Source organism: Blastomyces dermatitidis, assembly GCF_000003525.1.
Source record: "Blastomyces dermatitidis ER-3 genomic scaffold supercont1.4, whole genome shotgun sequence".
Classification (NCBI taxonomy): Eukaryota; Fungi; Ascomycota; class Eurotiomycetes; order Onygenales; family Ajellomycetaceae; genus Blastomyces; species Blastomyces dermatitidis.
The window spans coordinates 1,237,041-1,256,522 of NW_025544777.1; the positions used below are offsets into that span (position 1 = coordinate 1,237,041).

Genomic DNA, 19,482 nt, shown 5'->3' on the forward strand with positions numbered 1-19,482 from the left:
GTGCGATAGCATATTTTCTGCCTGGACTTCGCAATGCGAGTTTAACATTTTAGTTCGAAGTCCACTCCAATGCCCACTAAACATGCAATGTTATACGGAGCTGCTGGCCCCTTCAGGGGTAACGCATGCTTTGTCCGTCCCCTTTCTTTCGGGAACGTCCAACAATTTGATAGTGGCAAAATCTACCCTTCTCCAGGTGTTTAACCTTGTTAACGTCGTCTACGGATCTGCTCCTGGCCAGTCAGATGAGAAAACCAGATCACAGTACACCAAATTAGTGCTGGTGGCTGAATATGCTCTCTCGGGTACTATTACCGATCTGGGTCGTGTGAAAATACTCAACTCTAAAAGCGGTGGAGAAGCTGTTCTTGTTGGAACCCGGAACGCCAAACTTAGTCTCATTGAATGGGATCCTGAACGTCACAAAATTGCTACAACATCCATTCATTATTACGAGAGGGATGATGTGCACATTAGCCCTTGGACTCCGAATCTTGCGAACTGTCCCAGCCATTTGACAGTTGATCCGAGCAGCAGGTGCGCGGTACTCAACTTTGGGAAAAAGAACTTGGCTATTTTGCCCTTCCACCAGGTGGGCGATGACCTGGTTATGGATGACTTTGATTCGGACGTTGAAGAACCCCCCAGGGATACGAACCATACGGCAGAAGGACAAGACGAGGCAAAAAAGTCCAATGGACTAGCGTTCCACACTCCTTATGCATCCTCCTTTGTTCTCCCGATAGCAGCACTAGAACCCGCAATGCTTCACCCGATAAGTCTAGCATTTTTATACGAATATCGGGAACCTACCTTTGGAATACTATATTCACAAGTGGCTACATCTTCTGCTCTATTACATGATCGAAAAGACGTAGTCTTTTACTCGGTTTTCACGCTAGATCTAGAACAGCGCGCGTCTACCACCTTACTCTCAGTTTCCCGCCTCCCAAACGATTTATTCAAGGTTGTTGCGCTCCCTCCGCCTGTTGGAGGAGCGTTATTAATCGGGACCAACGAACTCGTCCATATCGACCAAGCAGGCAAGACCAACGCTGTGGGTGTCAATGAGTTCGCTAGGGAAGCATCTAGTTTCTCCATGGCCGATCAATCTGATTTGGAAATGCGCCTGGAGGGCTCTATTGTGGAACAACTGGGAACGGAAAATGGCGACATGTTACTGGTATTACTCAATGGTAAAATGGCGGTACTTAGTTTCAAACTTGACGGACGATCGGTATCTGGAATATCTCTACGGCTAGTCCCCGACCTGGCGGGAGGCTCTCTTTTAAAAGCGAGGCCGTCTTGTTCGGTTCCACTCGGTAGAGGCAAGATATTTTTCGGCAGCGAGGAAAGCGATTCGGTTCTTATCGGATGGTCAAGGCCATCTACTAGACCAAAGGATCCACCGGTACAAGGAGCGGGCGACGATAACATCGCCGAGCTCTCCTCTGATGAGGAAGAAGATGATGAGGATATATATGAAGATGACCTATATGCAACACCAGTTCCAACAGGAGCTAAAGCCCGCGGCTCTTTATCCGTGAAAGGTACTAACCTCAATGACTATACTTTTCGAATCCATGATCGTCTGTGGAATTTAGGCCCAATGAGAGACTTGACCCTCGGTAGGCCCGCTGGCTCCCGAGATAAGGACAAACGCCAGCCTGTCTCCAGCCTATCAACGAATTTAGAGCTTGTTGCAACTCAGGGATATGGCAAAGCTGGCGGCCTTACAATACTCAGGCGTGAAATAGATCCTTACGTCATCGATTCGTTGATGATCAAGGACACAGATGGGGCATGGTCTGTGCATGTTAAAGACCCCAAATTGCCTTCGCAAAGCGGGTCGCTTCCGCTGAATGCTAGCAGCAACTATGACCATTACCTTCTGCTATCCAAGTCCAAAGGCTCGGACAAGGAGAAATCAGTTGTGTACACAATGAGCAGTGGAGGGCTAGAAGAGACTAAAGCGTCCGAGTTTAACCCTAACGAAGATCGCACTATTGACATTGGAACACTCGCAGGCGGAACTAGAGTGGTACAAGTTCTTAAAGGTGAAGTACGGAGTTACGATAGTGGTAAGTTCACGGACTTTTTTTGTTATTGATGTCAAACTTTTCCCCCTCCTTATCTCACGATCAATATCGTTAGCTTTAAATATGATATCACTGACTGGTAGCTAGGTCTTGGTCTTGCTCAAATATTCCCGGTGTGGGACGAAGATATGAGCGAGGAAAAATATGTCGTGCATGCGAGTTTCGCCGATCCATACGTCCTTATTATCCGCGACGACCAATCGGTACTGCTTCTTCAAGCGGATGGGTCTGGCGACTTAGATGAGATAGAAGCTGATGGCATCATTAATTCAACAACATGGATTTCAGGATCGCTTTACCAAGATAAGTATCGGTCGTTCATGTCTTATGAAACAGCGCCCAGCAGAAAGCTATCCGACAACGTCCTTTTGTTCCTCCTTAGCTCTGAATCCAAACTTCATGTAAGGATTGCTCGTATTGAATTGCCTAGGATTAAAATAAACTAACTAAGCTTGAAGATATTCCACCTCCCAAATGCAAAGGAGCCTGTGTTCACTGCGGAATGTGTTGACCTATTGCCGCAAATACTTTCAACAGAGCCACCTCCAAAACGAGCAACATATCGTGAGAGCTTAACGGAAATACTGGTCGCAGATATTGGGGACTCTGTTAGCCGAACCCCGTACCTAATCGTGAGTTATCTCATTCTCGAGACGTGAGATTTTATCCAACCTTAAAACTTACCAACCTCACAAAATTAGCTGCGATCCAGCAACAACGACCTCATATTGTATGAGCCATACCATACTACCCATTCCACTGAAAAGAAATCGTCTGATTTGCGCTTTCTGAAAACCATCAATCATCATTTCCCGAAATTCCATGCCGGATCAAACGTGGAAGATAGTTCCCACATCGGTGCGCTGCCGAAACCACTCCGCGTTTTAGGGGATGTTTGCGGCTATCGAACTGTGTTTATGCCCGGAAATTCTCCTTGCTTCGTAATAAAATCATCCACAAGCATTCCACATGTTCTGAACCTCCGGGGCAAGACAGTCCATTCGTTGAGCAGTTTTAATATACCCGCATGTGAGAGAGGGTTTGTCTATGTCGATGCTGATGTAAGTCTCTTTCTTTCTTCTGTCTTCCGTCCAAGCGTATGAACAAGTAACTTATGTTCATCACCTAGAATGTTGTGCGGATGTGTCGATTTCCCAGAAACACTCATTTTGATGGCTCGTGGGCCACACGAAAAATTGGCCTCGGCGAACAGGTAGATATTGTTGAGTATTCCTCCTCGTCAGAAACATACGTTATCGGAACCAGCCAAAAAGTCGACTTCAACCTGCCTGAAGATGATGAAATCCATCCTGAATGGCGAAACGAAGGTATGATCGCAATCATGTTCACGTGAAGGCAGCTATTGCTAATCCAAAAAACAAATATAGTGATATCCTTCCTCCCCCAAATCGATCAGGGGAGTGTTAAACTATTAAGCCCGAGGACGTGGTCGATTATCGATAGGTAAGGAAATTTGGAGCATATATTCGATTCGTCAATATAATATTTTAACACCCGTTCTAGTCATACTTTGCGAACTGCGGAGCGTATAATGTGTGTTAAATGCCTGGACCTTGAGGTATCGGAAATTACGCATGAACGTAGGGATATGATTGCAGTAGGTACAGCAGTCACGCGAGGAGAGGACATTGCTGCACGTGGTTGCATTTACATTTTCGAAGTCATTGAAGTCGTTCCTGAGGTTGACAGACCAGAGACCAACCGGAAGCTCAAGTTAATCGCCAAGGAAGAGGTTAAGGGCGCTGTGACATCTCTCTCAGGAATTGGTGGTCAAGGGTTTTTGATTGCTGCCCAGGGCCAGAAGTGCATAGTCAGAGGCCTCAAAGAGGATGGTAGTCTTTTACCGGTGGCGTTCATGGATATGCAATGCTACGTTAATGTTCTTAAAGAGCTCAAGGGTACGGGGATGTGCATCATGGGAGACGCTTTGAAGGGCATTTGGTTTGCAGGGTATTCGGTAAGTTTATCCGCTGCTATACCCCGATGCAGCATAAATGTCTAACCGCAAATTTATAGGAGGAGCCATACAAGCTATCTCTTTTCAGTAAGGATGACGGCACGCTCCAAGTGATGGCCGCCGACTTCCTTCCTGATGGAAAACGTCTATACATATTGGTCGCTGATGATGACTGCAACATACATGTTCTGCAGTATGATCCTGAAGGTGAGACAAAAACAGTTCCTTTTCGCTAATTTGATGAAAGTTATTCTGACAAAACCTCCCAAAAGACCCTGGGTCTTCCAAGGGTGACAGATTACTGCACCGCAGCACCTTTCACACGGGCCATTTTGCCTCAACCATGACCTTACTCCCCCGAACAATAATTCCATCAGCTCAGGGACCAGACGCCAACCCAGACATGATGGAACTCGATTCCTCCGGGCCGCTCTATCACGTCCTTGTAACATCGGAAACCGGGTCGATCGCACTCATCACTCCACTTTCTGAAACTGCATACCGAAGACTCTCCGCCTTGCAATCTCAGTTGATCAATACGCTCGAGCACCCTTGTGGGCTCAACCCCCGTGCGTTCCGAGCTATTGAGAGCGATGGCATTGGTGGACGGGGTATGGTTGATGGTGACCTGCTACATAGATGGCTTGATTTGGGCACGCAGCGAAAGGCGGAGATTGCGCATCGGGTCGGTGCAGATATATGGGAGATTCGTGCTGACCTGGAGGCAATTGGGAAGGGAGGATTGGGATACTTGTGAATATGCTCTAAGTTTCTTACCCCTTCAATGGATTGATGCTGCTTAGGTCGTGTGTTTCGTTGGGTATATGGGCACATACATGTATTTGTGCGGGTTATTTGCAGGAGAATATAATACAGAAGTCATGGAATCAGGACTTCACCATTGTATCAATGCAAAGTAGCCTTAGATGTTTAGTCTGTGTCGTAATCATCGATCCCCAAAAGCAGAATATACAATAGATAGCAAAGGGTCGGTGCATTGGTATCTCAACATCACCATCGCCTACAAACCCAATCAGCATCTCGTGATACCCGATCATATCCATGGATAATATTCAACAAGTGAAGAAGAAAAACACGAAAGAGAAAAAGTAATATAATATACAAGCCGCCTTAGCTTCCAGCCGCAGTGATATCCGTTCCTGGAAATTTTAACACATTATTAAAGCTCCATCCATCACCTTGGCAAATCAATCATTCTTCTTCGTCTTTAGCGTCGCCGACAACTCCCGCGCCTTAGTTTCTAGCTCAGCTATTTCCTCTATTGAGAAAACAAAGAGGAAGGGGGAAAAGATAAGCATCATCAGCAACTTGGTCTTTTTCTACAGCTCTCTTTTAAATACTTCCTAAAGAAAAGGAAGGGTTATATTTGAAATACAAAATTTCAAAGGCATAAATTTTGAGAAAATAAAAACGCAATAGCAAGTTGAGAGAGTTTTTAAAACTTACTATTCCTGATAACCTTCTCCTCATCAACCTCCAGCCTCACCCATGCCCAATAGATAATTTGGTATGTGAGTACGCCGCCTAGGAAAACTTTTGCAAAGGCCCCGCCGAAGTTTTTGTATATACTTGTCTGTCAAAACCAATTGTATTACGAACGCGCCAGCGCGTTTATCACTTCATGTTAGATAAAAAAAAAAAAATAAAATAAAATAGCGAAATAGAAAACGGAAACAGTAAGGCCGTACGGAAGTGCAAAAAAATTGAAAAAGAAGTAGATAATTGAGGGACTTACATGCGCGGAAGGTGCATTGGTAGTTGTGGAATGCTGCGTGCTATTATCATTGAGTCGTGGAGGCGTTGAGGTGAGCGTTCGTCGGGTTAGTGGTGATGCGAAGGTATATTTTAAGGGGTTTTGTCTAAGATATGATGATGGGGGGAGAGGAGTTCGAGTGGATTTTGGTATCAAAGAGCGAAACATTGTTGCTATTTGTTTTTAGGAGGGATGAATGGTGGATAAAAAATATGTACGGGGAATCCGCTCGGAGTTGGATGTAGATTGTAGATTACATAGGTAGGGGGCGGAAAGAGCGCTGGCGGAAAAACAGCGCGGAAGCGCCAAGAATTTACTCACGTGATAACAGATTTTCCGAAGATTTCGCTGTCTATACGTAAAAGTATGCAATACAGCCTTTGTCGTGATTTACCCTTAACTATGTGTTCAAGGAGAAGCCCTTCGTCTGCATAAACATAGTCTGTAAATATATTCACGCATATCATTGTAGTTGCACTCAGACTTATGAAATTCTTCGTGCCTGAAGAATTGATTAACTATCCTGGAATGGTTTATCAAGAATTCACGATTCTCCTGATCATGGCCAAACACTAGCCTGGGCAAGTAGAGAAGCCAATTACGTGTTGTTAAAGAGAGATGCCCCTCGCAACTGCATGAGTGTAGCGAGAGCGATCTTATAACTCAAATGGAGACCGCGAGAGACCAGCAAGATGATACCACCACCCTTAACAGCGCTCCACATATCACCCAGTAGATAATCACCCCAATCGATACCGTATGTATATTTCAAAATCCGCCAATAATTTTTGAACTTGCCAGGAGATTTAGCAACGAATGACAGGCTGATTATCTAGACCATCATGATGCAGCTTGGTTTTTGTTGCCAGCTGCATTGGAGTGATCCCATGCTGGAGTCTTGCGTGTTCTCAGTTTCACACTTAGTTCTTTGGCTTTTCACGTCCCTGCGTGGTTCCCTGAGTGTTTAATAGCGATCGCCATTATGGACTCGCACTCTGAAATTGCACATCCTTGGGGGGCAAGCAAAATTTCTTGCTTGGAGGAAATATAAGGTAGTTCGTTAATATAGGGAAAGCTTCAATCTCATAAACTGGGACTGTGGAACCACAGAGCCACGCGACCAAAATGTAAGAAGGGCCCCGCTCATTTCAATATTGACGAGCAGCCCACAGTAATAATAGTGTTGGAAGTAGTACTCCGTAAGGCGGACATTGAACTCTGCAGCCTCAACTGGGATAGGGGCATCTTCCGATACCAAGCAGGCGGGGGTAGGGAAGAGGAAAAGCATCGTACTTGATAATTTTGAAGTGGGCCTGCTTTTCCTTGGCTACCATTAGCTTTAAGGAGACATAATTTAGTTCCAGGGCCTGTCTTCAATTATTGTAGGCTACTGGGGCAAAAGAGCTCAGTCACCACCAGCGCACTGCTGGTAGAAGGGCCGATCAACTCGGGACCCCCAACAATTATCTACAAGATAAATCATGGCTGACTTATCAAGTCACGTGATAACACGGGGCCCAAAACGGGCCGATTCTGCAGCATGCGGCAAGCTGCCGGCGAATTTAAGGACCGATAAGCTTGTCTTGAGCCGCAAGGGACTCTGACGTCGATCATCAAAGCTTTTCCATGTTGATATCTTTCGAGATGAAAATTCGGGGTGCCGTTGGCGAGGTATGGGGACGTCGAATTCCGGTTCAAAATGACCAAAACTCTGTTCGCGGGAACGAATTCGCTAAGAAGATGTGTTTGGCAGCAATTCCGCAGCGTTCGCGGTGGTATGTGGCATCTAATGCTTGACAAACGCACAAGCGAAGCGATATCGAGGGGCCAAACAGCCATGGAAAGCGTTAACACAGAAGTTTTGCGCGTTTGTTTGGCCTCAACGCCCAGGAGCTTTGCAGTCGGTTAGATTCCACTAAGCCTAGTTTGGATATAGCGCGCCATTAGTCATATCTGAACTAGACCTAAGGAGGACTAGCGCGGTGGCTGAAGCAAAGCGGCCAAAAACACCAGGGAGGCTCCAAGCGCGGTGACAACGGAGGCAGACAGACAGACAGAGACCCCAAACCACATATCGAAACTGACCCGCATATCCCAATTGCTCCGCTTCCTCGAGCGATATCCCTGGCAGCGATCGATGAACCCCGTTTTAGTGTTCGAGTATTAGGAGGAGTGTAAATGTTTGTTTGATCCAACTCAGCCCGTCGCTCTCCTACTACACTCCATCCCATCCCTTCTCTCCTACTCACTCCAGCCCTATACTATACAACGCTGCCCGTACGTGCGCCTTTCGACTCCGGATTTTTTCTTTGATTATCATTAGAAGAATATTTCCCTATCTGGGGAGTCATATAGAAATAGGAAGAATACAAGGAATCCGTTGGGCTGCATTTATTTTTGCTAATATTAGACCTCGAAAAAAAGGCCTCCATTACCATATCCGAACGCGTGGGACACCATGCCTCGTACTTCAAAACGCACGCTGGAGGAGATCGTGCTGAAGTCAGATTCCGACGATGGCGACTACAGCGATAGCAAGCCGCGACCTGCACGGAAGTCCACTACCTCCAAATCCAAATCGAAGAAACGACCTACTAAACGGCGGAGAAGAAACTCGATGGATGACGATGATGACGAGTCCGACATCCTTACCAGTGAGGACGACATCTCGATTGAATCTGAGTTTGATGAAGACGATCCCACCCTAGAAAGAAACGCGCGAGGATCGATAAAGAGGAGGGCTGCAAAAAAAGCCAACTATCAGGTTTCGTCTACTAGCGATGAGGATGAGAATGAGCTGGAGGAGGAGGAAGACGAGGAAGAGGAAGATAAGCGGGAGGTGAAGGGGAAATCACGAAATACCGACAAAGGTAGAACAACAAGACGATTATTAGTGAAGTTCCCCATCGCGGCCCAGTCAAGCACGACCCGTCCTACCAGGAATACCCGGGGTCGAAGCGCCAGCAAGGAAAATCCGACACCCACCGAGTATCAAGGGACCAGGCGAATTACTCGCCGAACCTACGATGAGACTGAGGATATTGTTGCACTCACTGGTTCCGGACGCCACGTCCAGACAGTACGTAAAGCCACACGCAGTCCTGAGTCCTTGCCACGGACACGTAGGGGCGCTGCCGCGCCTGCTCATGTTCCCTCCAAAAGTACCATCGACGAGGAAGAGGAAGTCTCCAACCAGGAGTTGCAAGACGAAGGTGATACAGTGCCTGCTGACCCGGTGGCGTCGCAGATTGAAATAATGGAAAGTGACCAACATGGAGATTTTGAGGAAGACGCACCAGCTGTGGCTGCGTCAGATAATATTAATCCTCCACCTGAAGCAGAAGAGAACTCTCAAGATAAGGATGTTGAAATGGGTGGAGAGGGCTTTGTACCTGAATCGGACCAAGGTGGGGAAAACGAAGAGGAAGAAGATGAGGATGAGGCCCCACGGTCGAGTAGAAACCCCCGGGCGAGTCGGAAGCAGAATATGCCAGCTGAGACTGTGGAAGAGGCAAACCCACCCACTCGCCGTTCCACGCGCAAATCTGCCGCTCGAAGTTCGCGCCAACCAGAAGAGGATGGCAGCGATTTTGAGCCGAATGATGACGAGGCCAATGATGAAGATTTATCTGAATCGGAAGCATCTCAGGCCTCGCCGCGCAAAGACAGCCAACAAAATATCGACGAGGCTTATGAGAGTAGTAATGACCGTCGATCCAGGCTTAGAAAGCGACAATCTCAATCCCAAGGGCGTGTTGAATCGGAGGCAGGTGAACTTGCAGAAGAACTGGCAGAGCTGAGACCTGGTCGGCGCCGCCGGAGAGCACAAAATGAAATAGTCTATGAAGATAAACCGCGGCGCACTCGAAAGTCTGTGGACTATAGAATCATCCGACCTGAGATTACTTTGCCTATTGAAGATGAAGACAACGTACCTTCCGGGTCTCCTTCGCGGCGTGGTCGAGGTGGAGGCAGTGGCTGGCAGAGAACCTTATTTTCAACCTATGGCCCCTTTGGAGGTGCAGGTGGCCTTCCGCCGCTCCTAGGGGGTCCGGGGACGGGCGCAGCAGGTGGAGCAGACAGCGACAGTAGCGATGATGATTCCGGCCAAAGGCCAATGATTGGTGGAATGTCAGGGATGACCCCTACGGCAGGATTTGCACCCGGGTTCAATATTGCTCCTGGCCATGCATTCGCACCTGATACCGCCCCTGGTCTCTCAGGCACTCCAGCAAATTTCGGAAAGGTGAAGGATAAGCAAGCTCTGGCTGACTCTGACCCGCTGGGAATCGATCCCAATGTCAATTTCGACAGCGTTGGGGGTCTACAAGGTCATATCGACCAGCTCAAGGAAATGGTTGCGCTTCCTCTGCTCTATCCGGAGATTTTCCAACGGTTTCATATCGTTCCACCACGAGGTGTTTTGTTTCATGGACCTCCTGGTACCGGAAAAACGCTTCTTGCTAGGGCTCTCGCCTCTAGCGTGAGTTCAGAGGGCCGTAAGGTAACCTTCTATATGAGAAAGGGAGCAGATGCTCTCAGCAAATGGGTGGGTGAAGCGGAGAGGCAACTCCGTTTACTTTTCGATGAAGCTCGAAAGACCCAACCTAGCATTATCTTTTTCGATGAAATTGATGGTAAGGCTTTATGTGTTTTACTTCCCTTGTATATCCTACTACCCTTATCAAGAGGATCTTTAGCTGATGGAATTGAAATATAGGCTTAGCACCAGTTCGATCGAGTAAACAGGAACAGATTCATGCGTCTATTGTTTCCACTCTCCTTGCATTGATGGATGGTATGGACGGTCGAGGCCAGGTTATTGTCATCGGGGCAACGAATCGGCCGGATTCCATTGATCCGGCCCTGCGACGCCCTGGGCGGTTCGATCGCGAATTCTACTTCCCTCTACCTAATACTGAAGCCCGACGCGCGATTTTGGATATTCATACTCGGGGCTGGGATCCTCCTCTTCCAGACGAAATCAAGGATGAATTAGCAGAGCTGACCAAGGGGTATGGCGGTGCGGATCTACGGGCTCTATGTACAGAAGCAGCCTTAACTGCAGTCCAGCGAAAGTATCCACAAATCTACAGATCGAACGAGAAGCTCCTGATTGACCCGAAGAAGATAGAAGTTTCCCCAAAGGACTTTATGATGTCTATCAAAAAGCTTGTTCCCTCATCGGAAAGGTCTGCATCATCGGGTGCTTCGCCTTTACCTTCCATTGTTGAACCCCTCCTCAAAGCTCCACTACGCGACATAAAGCAGATCCTCGCAGGGATTCTTCCGCAAAAGAAGCGGCTTACGCCTTTGGAAGAGGCTCAGTTTGAAGAGCCGGAGGACTCTGCTGGATTCAAGAAAGAACGGATGCAACAAGAATTTGAGACCTCCCGCATATTTAGGCCAAGGCTACTGATTCGGGGCAATCCGGGAATGGGCCAGCAGTATCTTGCGGCTGCACTGCTGCACCACTTTGAGGGACTGCATGTACAAGCTTTTGATCTTCCAACGCTAATAAGCGACTCTACCAGGTCACCAGAAGCTAGTGTAGTTCAACTTTTTACAGAGGTGAAACGGCACAAACCAAGTGTCATCTATATACCCAACGTGCAAACCTGGTACGAAACAGTCGGGCAAACAGTCATTTCAACATTCCTTGGTTTACTACGCTCGCTTCCCCCAACGGATCCTGTGTTACTTCTTGGGGTACTTGAGGATGATGGTGACAATATCGATACCACGATGATGCGTGATTTCTTCGGTTTTTCCAAAAAGAATCGATTTGATCTGCATGCACCCGAAAGTCTATGGCGATACGAGTTCTTTAGTAACTTAATCAAGTATATTAAAAGTGCTCCGCCCGAATTTCCCGACCCAGAGAATAGGAAAAGGCGAAAGCTCGAAACGCTAGAACGCGCCCCTCCGGCTCCTCCACCACCACCAGTACCCCCAACACGACAAGAGATAAAGGCACAGAAGAAACGGGATCGCTATACTCTGAACGCTTTGAAGATCAGAATTCAACCAATCATGGACGAGATTAAGAAATATAAGAAATTCCGGGCTGGCGTCATTGACGAAGCGCAAATTGGGTATCTGTATGAAGAGGAGGACCCGAACATTGTAACAAGTGATATACCTTTAGTGCACCGCACTACCTTCCGCCCTTTCGAAAAGGACGTTGACAAACACGGCGTACCTGGTTTGCGCGAAACTGTATCCGGAAAGTTTTATTACAACCTTGATATTGTTACAATCGAGAAACGGTTGTCCAATGGATATTATAAGCGGCCGAAGGACTTTTTGGCTGATATTAAGCGGATTGCGAAAGATGCACGGCAGCTTGGAGACCAGGATAGGCAGCTGAAGGCAAACGAATTATTATCAAATGTTGAAGTTGATATCGGTAATATTGAACACACAGATCCCCTGCTTGTGGCTGAGTGCGAGCAAGTCTACCTTCGTGAAGTCGAACGTGAGAGGGTTTCTCTCGAAAAAGCCAAGCGGGCGGCGGGCGCGGACGGTGTCATGGCTCCTCCTCCAATAATGAATGTTCCTCATGGAAATACGGAAACATCATACCAATCATCGGGGCCGGTTGTCCTGGGCGAACCTTTTGCAGGTCGTCACCTCTCAACCCATGGGGAACCCACCACCCCGACTCGTATCTCTCACGCCAGTACTGTTACGAATGGACACGGGCCGGGTAAAACTAGCGTGGGTGCGAATGAAACCGGCAGTCGACCTCCAGCCAGCAACGGATTTGTTGGTGCTGATGGCGATGTTCAGATGTCAAATTCAGATGATGTTCAACCCAGCGAGCGCGACAATACCCAGAATAGTTCCTTTGGGCAATCGGCACAACCACGACCACCACACTCTTACACCGCACCTTCCCAACAGCTCCGGCAACAATCCGGTCTCTCAAATTTGTCGCAGAAGAGGACACTGACGCCAATGGCCCCTGGTTCACAGCCAGGTGACTACACCAACGATGCCTCTACTACGCAAACAACTTCAGACAAAAAACACTCGGGTCTTTCATATGCACACCAGATTAACACCCAAAGCTCAATAAGTGGTTCAGCGAGACATGAGTACCCAGATCTGAATTTGTACCCTGACCGCCTGTCTGGAGATGAGCCTCTACCCGATACGCAGCAGGGTGAGAGCGGTGCCTGGGGCACACCCCTTACGGGCATTGTAGACTTTGCGAACTCGGAACCTAGCCTTGCAAATGGCAGCCAATCGCAGCGCAACATCAACAACAGCAACAATAGCAAATTCTCACAATGGGATGCACAACCTCCCATACCACCATTCGACGGTGCCGGACCGAGGACGACAACTACGCCCCGCCAAGCGCGCGTGCAGGAACTTCTGCACGGGGAGGGTGCCCAACAAGAACATCACCATTCTTCAGCTCCCTTCCCTCCTGCTGCTGGGAAGTTGATTGTAGATGACCGTCGTCTCGAAGCACTGCATCAGACATTTACGCAGAGGACCAATGGGCTGTCCGTTGAACAGCTGGAGCAGGTTAATACGAGCCTTATGGATTGCGTGTGGAGGATGCGTGGGGAGTGGAATCGGGTAGAGGTTGCGGAGGCGGTGGAGCAGGCGTTTGAAGAGGTGTTGAGTGATATACAGTCTATGCAGGACTTTTCGGTGATTTCTTGAGCATTTTTCTTTTTATCTTAGGGGCGGGAAGGGGGTAGGATTGAAATGAAAGCCTTTTTTGTGTGCGTGCAGGTGGCGGTATGGTTGGGTGTTTTTGTACGCTTTACTTATTGTTTCAATTAAGCTTATTACCTTTCTATGATAGGTAACAGGGCGAGAATCGATTTCACTGTCCCGTGTATTTAAGCTCTTTTTGCAAAAAATTCCTCCCTTCCCTCATCCCTTTTGTTTTCTTTTCTTGTATTTGGGTACGATAATTCCCTTTTCGCGGTTTGTTTTATCAGGTAGTGTTTTTATTTTTTTTGTCTAGCTCATGCACCTATTCTCCCCCAACTCATCTCCTATGTTATAGAACTGGTTTCTATGGTAGTTATATCTATATGAACCTTCCATTTTATTTCTATTTCTATTTTCTTTTTCAGAGAGTTAGATAGAATAAGTACGGGAGCACTGCATGTCTGCCAGACCAATACACAATCAGGAATTCCCACGTGCCAAACGTGGAAATTTGCCGGGTAACTACCAGAAACAGACTAGCGCGGCGCGGCCCCCGAAGTTGCCCAGGTGTCATCTTACCTAAGCAAGCGTTGGCCTCCAGCATCCATTCCATGCGGCCAGATAGAGCCAGATATACAACGACCAGCTCCACGGCTCCACGCTACCGCCATGCGCAGCTCAAGGACTCCTATTCTACATATATTTGTCGTCTCGCCGAATGTATAAGCCGACACGTTCCTATCTCGACTTGGGCAACGAAAAAGCCTTCCCCTTCAACACGGGCGACAATCAAACCCTGGGGAAGCATCGACCTCCTATTCTGCGAATTTTAATCACCCACAGAACTAACGACCACTTTACGGACTGACTTACGACACATCTCTGCCTATTCGATTCTGTATTTCTGTTGTGACGGACATATCAAGCAGCGAACAGCGTTGCAATTGTTGCCGACAGAGCCCAAGGGAAAATCAGCACAATCATCGGGGAGAGCAAGATATACATACGGAAACAAATAGAGCGGTCGAATTCTCTCGCTCGACGCTCCTTTTTTTTTCATATTCGCATTCGCATTCACATACCCTCCTTTTACACGATGGTGAACTGGCTCAGTTTAACCTTTCCCATCGCCTACATAGGCATCCTCGTCGGCTCGTTAGCGACCTTCTCCTCCCTATATCGCAAACGGAAAGCTGGTAAGTTTGAACTCGTTCGATGTGACTCTATTTAAACAGTTCTCTGCTTTACTATTTCCTTCTGCCTTTCTGCCTGCCTTCGTAGCTGCGGCTGCAAGTTATCTGTCGATCCGATGTGACGATATCTTTTCAGGTTACCTATTTCCATTTTTCTCTAACTCATAATCTTTGTCCCTACTAGCTAAATCCACCTCCTTAACGCCATGGTTCCCTCCACATTTACAACGAGATATATACCTCTCCCTCACCTGCCTTCACGAGGAGCCAAGCACATCTAAAGCGCCAACAACGACATCAACAAAGGAGAAGAAGGTACCTGAGACCGTGCTAAAGGCAGCTCTCCTCCGACGTGCGGCAGAGGATATCCGCCGTCTGATCGAGTTGCGCAGCCAAAAGCCGGCGCTCGCGGGTCTGTTGCAGAAGGGCAGTGTTGGTGATGATTTGTGGCAGCGGTTTCTGAGGGCGGAGAAAGAGATGGAGGAGGAGGTCAGAGATGTGGTTGCGGAGGTATGTTTAGCTCTCCATTTGTTTTCCCTTTTTGTCCACTCCTTTGGCCCTGTTTGCTTACAATTGTCCATTGCCCAGGCCAACCTCTTCGTCCCCAACTGGGGCAGCACCATCTTCCAGTCCGCCAATGAAATGGTTGTCAACAACCTTCTCCGCGAACGAGTCGAGGAGATCCAATCTACCGTTAAGGAGGAGAGGGAATGGTGGGATAAGAAGAAGGCTAGCATCCAAGAAGAATTCATGAAGGAGTTGATAACCGATTCTTCTACTAAACAGACCAGTGCGGGTTCGGGCTCTGCACCAATTAGACAGAATAGTAGTGATGATGATGCCGTGTTGGTTGAGAGTGGCGGACCCGCTGTTGGTGGCGGCGGTGGTGGTAAGAACAAGAAGAAGAAGGGCAAGAAGTGAGGTTGATGTTTTGATATCCTTCCTTTCCCTCTCCTTTCTCTACTTACGATAAGGTCACTCACTACTTTCGTGACTTGTCCATGGATGGGTGTTGGTACTCAGGCACCGTTGGGTCTATGTTTGACGTTTACTTTGGCCCGAATGGCCCAATTCTCGAAAACGGTTTGTGCGCCATATACATTTTATTGATCCTGCTGTTTTGTTGTTTTTGTTTCCTTAGACATACGGAAAAATGGGGTTCGGAAACTTTTTTTACTCCTTTATTATTATTTTGCTACGTCTCCTTTTCTCCCGCGCCCCTGGTTGAACACTAATTATTATTGTACCAAACCTCTTTTTACTGTAGCACCAGGTGTTTTCCTTATCTCCTGTGGTATATACGCTGCTTATTATCGCGCTGGCATATCCTACCGACTGACAGTTTTATCCTTTTCCTTTCTGGAGTTTATTATTATTATATTTTATTATATCCTTGTGTGTATGGATTGTTATTCATAGTTATTATCAATCAAGAGGTATGCAATAGAGCAGCATTGCAAATATTTGAGAGCGCGGGGATGAAGGCCCCGCTTTGTCGAACAACACCTTGTCCTCCGGCTGTTGCTGGATCTTGCGTGCCGCGAGGTGACACGAGAAGCTCGCATTGCATCAAAGCGCATATACTCGGTTAATACGTCTGCCAAAGGCATGTATTATCATTTACTTTTTGCTATGGTACAATAAAAAATATGCGATTATAGTTGCCCCCCTTTTGTCCAAACTTATCCCAGATACGCCTGTCATCTCCGCCCAGGAGAAGTAGTGAACTTTCTATGATACATAACGGTCAAACAAATTACCCTAAATGCCTTGCCCCCTTTCCCCGGACGATATGTATGAAAAAGTGAGGAGGGAAATAAAAAAGGTAAAGAGATTATACATGCGACCCTGCGTTGAAAACCAAGAGCATGAGGAATGGTAGGTATATCTTTTTAACAAAGATTTGCTCAGGACAAGTCAGGGCTGGATCTTCCAGGTAGTTGAAGATGGGTGATAAGAGAAAATATGATCAGTGAGACTGATTCTCACTGCAGTAACTCCTCTGGCACTGGTTCCCCCAAATACAACTCCTCGCTCTCTCCCATCTCGAGCGCTGCCTTGCGGATCTTATCCTCGTTCTTGCGAGGATTTTCCGCCAACCGACTTAGCACAACCCGCAATAAATCCGAATACAGGTTAACCTCATGATCCTTCCGTGCTTTTATGTCTAGATCCTCTATCAGCAAGCCCTGTTTGCCCAACTCGACTACTTTCCTATCACGAAGCGTTTCTAGCAGCTTCGTCACGTGTTGAAGACTTTCCTTGCTGCGTGGGTTTGTGGAGATGCGCCGTCGGTGGCGGCGAGTCCTTTTGTTGTCTTCGAGTTCCGGTGGTGGTGGGAGGAGGCGGACGACTTCGAACATTAGGATGCGCGCTGTGACGACGTCCGGTATGTAGCCGAAGACATGCCGCATGGAATGCAGGGCGACGATCGTGCCTTGCGGGTCGAGCGAGAAGGAGAAACAACGGAGGATTTGGTCGTAGAGGTCTTTGGTGAAGAATTTGCGGGCGTTGGCCTGACTGCGTGGGGTGAGGCTGAAGTACCAGTCCATCATTTCGCGGTAGAGGACGCGTGCAGTGGGGAAGTTTGAGTCGAAGGATGGTCGCGCACGGTCGTATTGAATTTTGGCGCAGTCCCAAAGGCACGCGAACGTTTCTAGATCGGGGCGGACAGTCGCCGACATTTGCTGATAGCGGGTCCAGACGCCAAGGACGTCCTGTTTGCGCAACTCTGCAAAGAGAAGGTGGTTCATAAAGAACACATTAGGCCGCATCTGGGCCTTTTCAAGGCATTCAATTACGTAGTTGGCCATGTGTTCTTGGCCGCGCCGGGTATAATAGAGTAATAAGAGGGAGAAGGTTTCAATGCTTGCAGGGGGAACAGTTCTTTGTTCAAATTTGGGGATACGGATGCCATCCCCGCCATCGCGAACTGATGGCTTGCTCGATCCGGGTAATGGGTTCTTCTGGCGGGACCAGACAGTATCAATCCGTTCCTGAATCATCGCCCATCCGAGTTTCTCGGCCTTCTCTCGGGCAGTGAGACTTTCTTTGCGGAGCCAGCCGCCTATGACTCCATTCATATGTTTTGCATCGGGGTTAATCCCACGTTCGTACATCAATTCAACAACTGCAGCAGCAGAATCAACCTCGCCCATGCCAATTAACTTCTTCATCCAACTCGCATAGAAGAACTTGTTTTGGAACTTCCGGGGCATGATCGTAAGGGCAGATAGGGATACTTTATTCACGTCCGCTTCTGTAATGCTTGAAGCTTGCAGATTGTCAACAAGGCCTAGGGAGGCGTGGTAGAGAGAAGTTGAGTCGGACGGCGAGGATTGTCCCGTGAGCATCATATCCTTGAATACTGCAACGGCCATGTCAACTCGGCCAGCTTTTAGGAACCCAACGCTTATCGAATCGTAGTCATTCATATTTATATCAGGCCCAAGAATTGTTTTGAGCCGTAGATACAAAGTCCAAGCTCGAGCACCGTTTGTATTGCCAGGGATTTTAGCCCAGGCAACGATTATTGGTATTAGAATGCGTGGAGGGCGGGAATGGTCATCTGCCAGAAACGCCAGTGCGAGATCTTGCGCACTTTCCAATTCTCCATTTGCGATCAATATTTCAACCCCCAAGTTCCAAAACTGCTCAACCTCCGTTCTCGATGCGTAGTCTAAATGTTTCTCGCGACTTTTCCACATTGTAAATGCCTTATTTGACTGGCCATTTTCAAGAAGGAGTGTAATGTACCGCAGCCATTGGGGTTGCATCAAATCTCGACCATTTGAAAGAATATCTTCGGCCAAATCCTCCCAGTGCCCCAGCTGTGGGACTTGGGGGCTGGCGCTCTGGCTTTGGGAGTTCCACATTATGGCCAAGGTCTCTTCTGGCAATAATTCAATAAAGGCCGGTATTAGGGCTTTACATCGCTGATATGACCTCCACAATTCCTGCCTATTGGCCCTAGTTGGATCTTTGATTAGAATCTTTAGATTCTGATTGAATCGGTTAACATGCGCTTGAGCGGTGTCCGGGACTTTTAATTCGACTTCGAAAGATTCTTTAGGGGATGGTTTGACCGGCTCGAGCATTTCTTTCGGGTTCCATTCAGCTGTTTTCCGCTTCTCCAGGTCCTGAGCCTCCTCCGCAATCATTTCATCCAGCCCGGCAAAAAAGTCTTCATAATGCTGTTTATCCTTTGCTTCTTCCTCAACATGCTCCTCTTCATATTTGCGAACCGCTTCACGGATTATTTCTCTTTGCTTTTCCGGCAACTGTTTCATCAAGGGGCTGTTCGGCCCAAAAGGGCCTTGTTTTATCTCTTTCAGCTCTTCCTGTAGCTCTCGGATTTTGGCCCAAATAACATCTTGTTCGGCCCGTTCTTCTTCCTCTGGGTATACCTCGACTTTCTCCTTGCTCAAACGCGTAGGTTGCTCAAACCATCGTATAGAGGCTTTAAATTTGTTGTTCTGGCCATCACTGTTAGAGAGCGCCGTTATGCCCGAGGAGAAGGGTCGGCGCGTTTGCAGGTGCGGAGGGCAGCAGGAGTTAAGGCGACTCTGAACACCATGACGATGCCATTGAGCCCCGGACAGACTCAGGCGGCGCATGGATGTAGAGGCGCAAAATCAGACCATCGGAGCTGAAGTAAAAATCATATCTTGCCTGTGCTCCGAAAAATATATTGGAGGTCAAAAAGATGGAAAGCAATTATACGCCGAAGTGTAATATTACGTAGCATGACAGCCATACGTT

At 47.8% G+C, this 19,482-nt stretch overlaps 5 protein-coding genes across 5 annotated transcripts; 3 read left to right on the forward strand and 2 right to left on the reverse strand.

Annotated features, from left to right (window-relative positions):
- Positions 1 to 82: 82 nt before the first annotated feature.
- Positions 83 to 4,834, forward strand: BDCG_04005 (protein CFT1; the record flags this gene model as incomplete). Its single annotated transcript, XM_045419673.1, has 9 exons — positions 83 to 2,081; positions 2,187 to 2,500; positions 2,558 to 2,731; positions 2,801 to 3,160; positions 3,229 to 3,427; positions 3,488 to 3,563; positions 3,624 to 4,077; positions 4,137 to 4,284; positions 4,350 to 4,834. 9 exons carry the CDS (start codon positions 83 to 85, stop codon positions 4,832 to 4,834), a joined length of 4,209 nt encoding a protein of 1,402 aa, XP_045275923.1.
- Positions 3,245 to 7,746, reverse strand: BDCG_04006 (uncharacterized protein). The gene is made up of 3 exons (XM_045419674.1): positions 5,834 to 7,746; positions 5,545 to 5,671; positions 3,245 to 5,356 (listed from the first exon to the last, which is right to left on the reverse strand). The coding sequence occupies exons 1-3, from the start codon at positions 6,017 to 6,019 to the stop codon at positions 5,286 to 5,288; spliced, it is 384 nt and encodes a 127-aa protein (XP_045275924.1). The 5' UTR covers positions 6,020 to 7,746; the 3' UTR covers positions 3,245 to 5,285.
- On the forward strand, positions 7,450 to 14,006 carry BDCG_04008 (AAA family ATPase). The gene is made up of 3 exons (XM_045419675.1): positions 7,450 to 8,128; positions 8,276 to 10,488; positions 10,572 to 14,006. The coding sequence occupies exons 2-3, from the start codon at positions 8,310 to 8,312 to the stop codon at positions 13,529 to 13,531; spliced, it is 5,139 nt and encodes a 1,712-aa protein (XP_045275925.1). The 5' UTR covers positions 7,450 to 8,128; positions 8,276 to 8,309; the 3' UTR covers positions 13,532 to 14,006.
- Positions 14,007 to 14,125: 119 nt separating this feature from the next.
- Positions 14,126 to 16,474, forward strand: BDCG_04009 (translocation protein). Its single transcript, XM_045419676.1, has 3 exons — positions 14,126 to 14,724; positions 14,906 to 15,231; positions 15,310 to 16,474. The coding sequence occupies exons 1-3, from the start codon at positions 14,625 to 14,627 to the stop codon at positions 15,640 to 15,642; spliced, it is 759 nt and encodes a 252-aa protein (XP_045275926.1). The 5' UTR covers positions 14,126 to 14,624; the 3' UTR covers positions 15,643 to 16,474.
- Positions 16,114 to 19,444, reverse strand: BDCG_04010 (pentatricopeptide repeat protein). The gene has a single exon (XM_045419677.1). The coding sequence runs from the start codon at positions 19,335 to 19,337 to the stop codon at positions 16,707 to 16,709; it is 2,631 nt and encodes an 876-aa protein (XP_045275927.1). The 5' UTR covers positions 19,338 to 19,444; the 3' UTR covers positions 16,114 to 16,706.
- Between the last annotated feature and the right edge of the window lie 38 nt (positions 19,445 to 19,482).

Excerpts from the sequence above, each read along its gene's own strand:
- BDCG_04006 (XM_045419674.1), bottom strand. The coding sequence starts at position 6,019 with ATGTTTCGCTCTTTGATACCAAAATCCACTCGAACTCCTCTCCCCCCA. Across the intron at positions 5,672-5,833 it reads CCAATGCACCTTCCGCGCAT|ACAAGTATATACAAAAACTT; the intron begins GTAAGTCCCTCA and ends TGGTTTTGACAG. Across the intron at positions 5,357-5,544 it reads GGAGAAGGTTATCAGGAATA|AGGAAATAGCTGAGCTAGAA; the intron begins GTAAGTTTTAAA and ends TTTTCTCAATAG.
- BDCG_04008 (XM_045419675.1), top strand. The coding sequence starts at position 8,310 with ATGCCTCGTACTTCAAAACGCACGCTGGAGGAGATCGTGCTGAAGTCA. Across the intron at positions 10,489-10,571 it reads CTTTTTCGATGAAATTGATG|GCTTAGCACCAGTTCGATCG; the intron begins GTAAGGCTTTAT and ends ATTGAAATATAG.
- BDCG_04009 (XM_045419676.1), top strand. The coding sequence starts at position 14,625 with ATGGTGAACTGGCTCAGTTTAACCTTTCCCATCGCCTACATAGGCATC. Across the intron at positions 14,725-14,905 it reads ATATCGCAAACGGAAAGCTG|CTAAATCCACCTCCTTAACG; the intron begins GTAAGTTTGAAC and ends TGTCCCTACTAG. Across the intron at positions 15,232-15,309 it reads TCAGAGATGTGGTTGCGGAG|GCCAACCTCTTCGTCCCCAA; the intron begins GTATGTTTAGCT and ends TCCATTGCCCAG.
- BDCG_04010 (XM_045419677.1), bottom strand. The coding sequence starts at position 19,337 with ATGCGCCGCCTGAGTCTGTCCGGGGCTCAATGGCATCGTCATGGTGTT.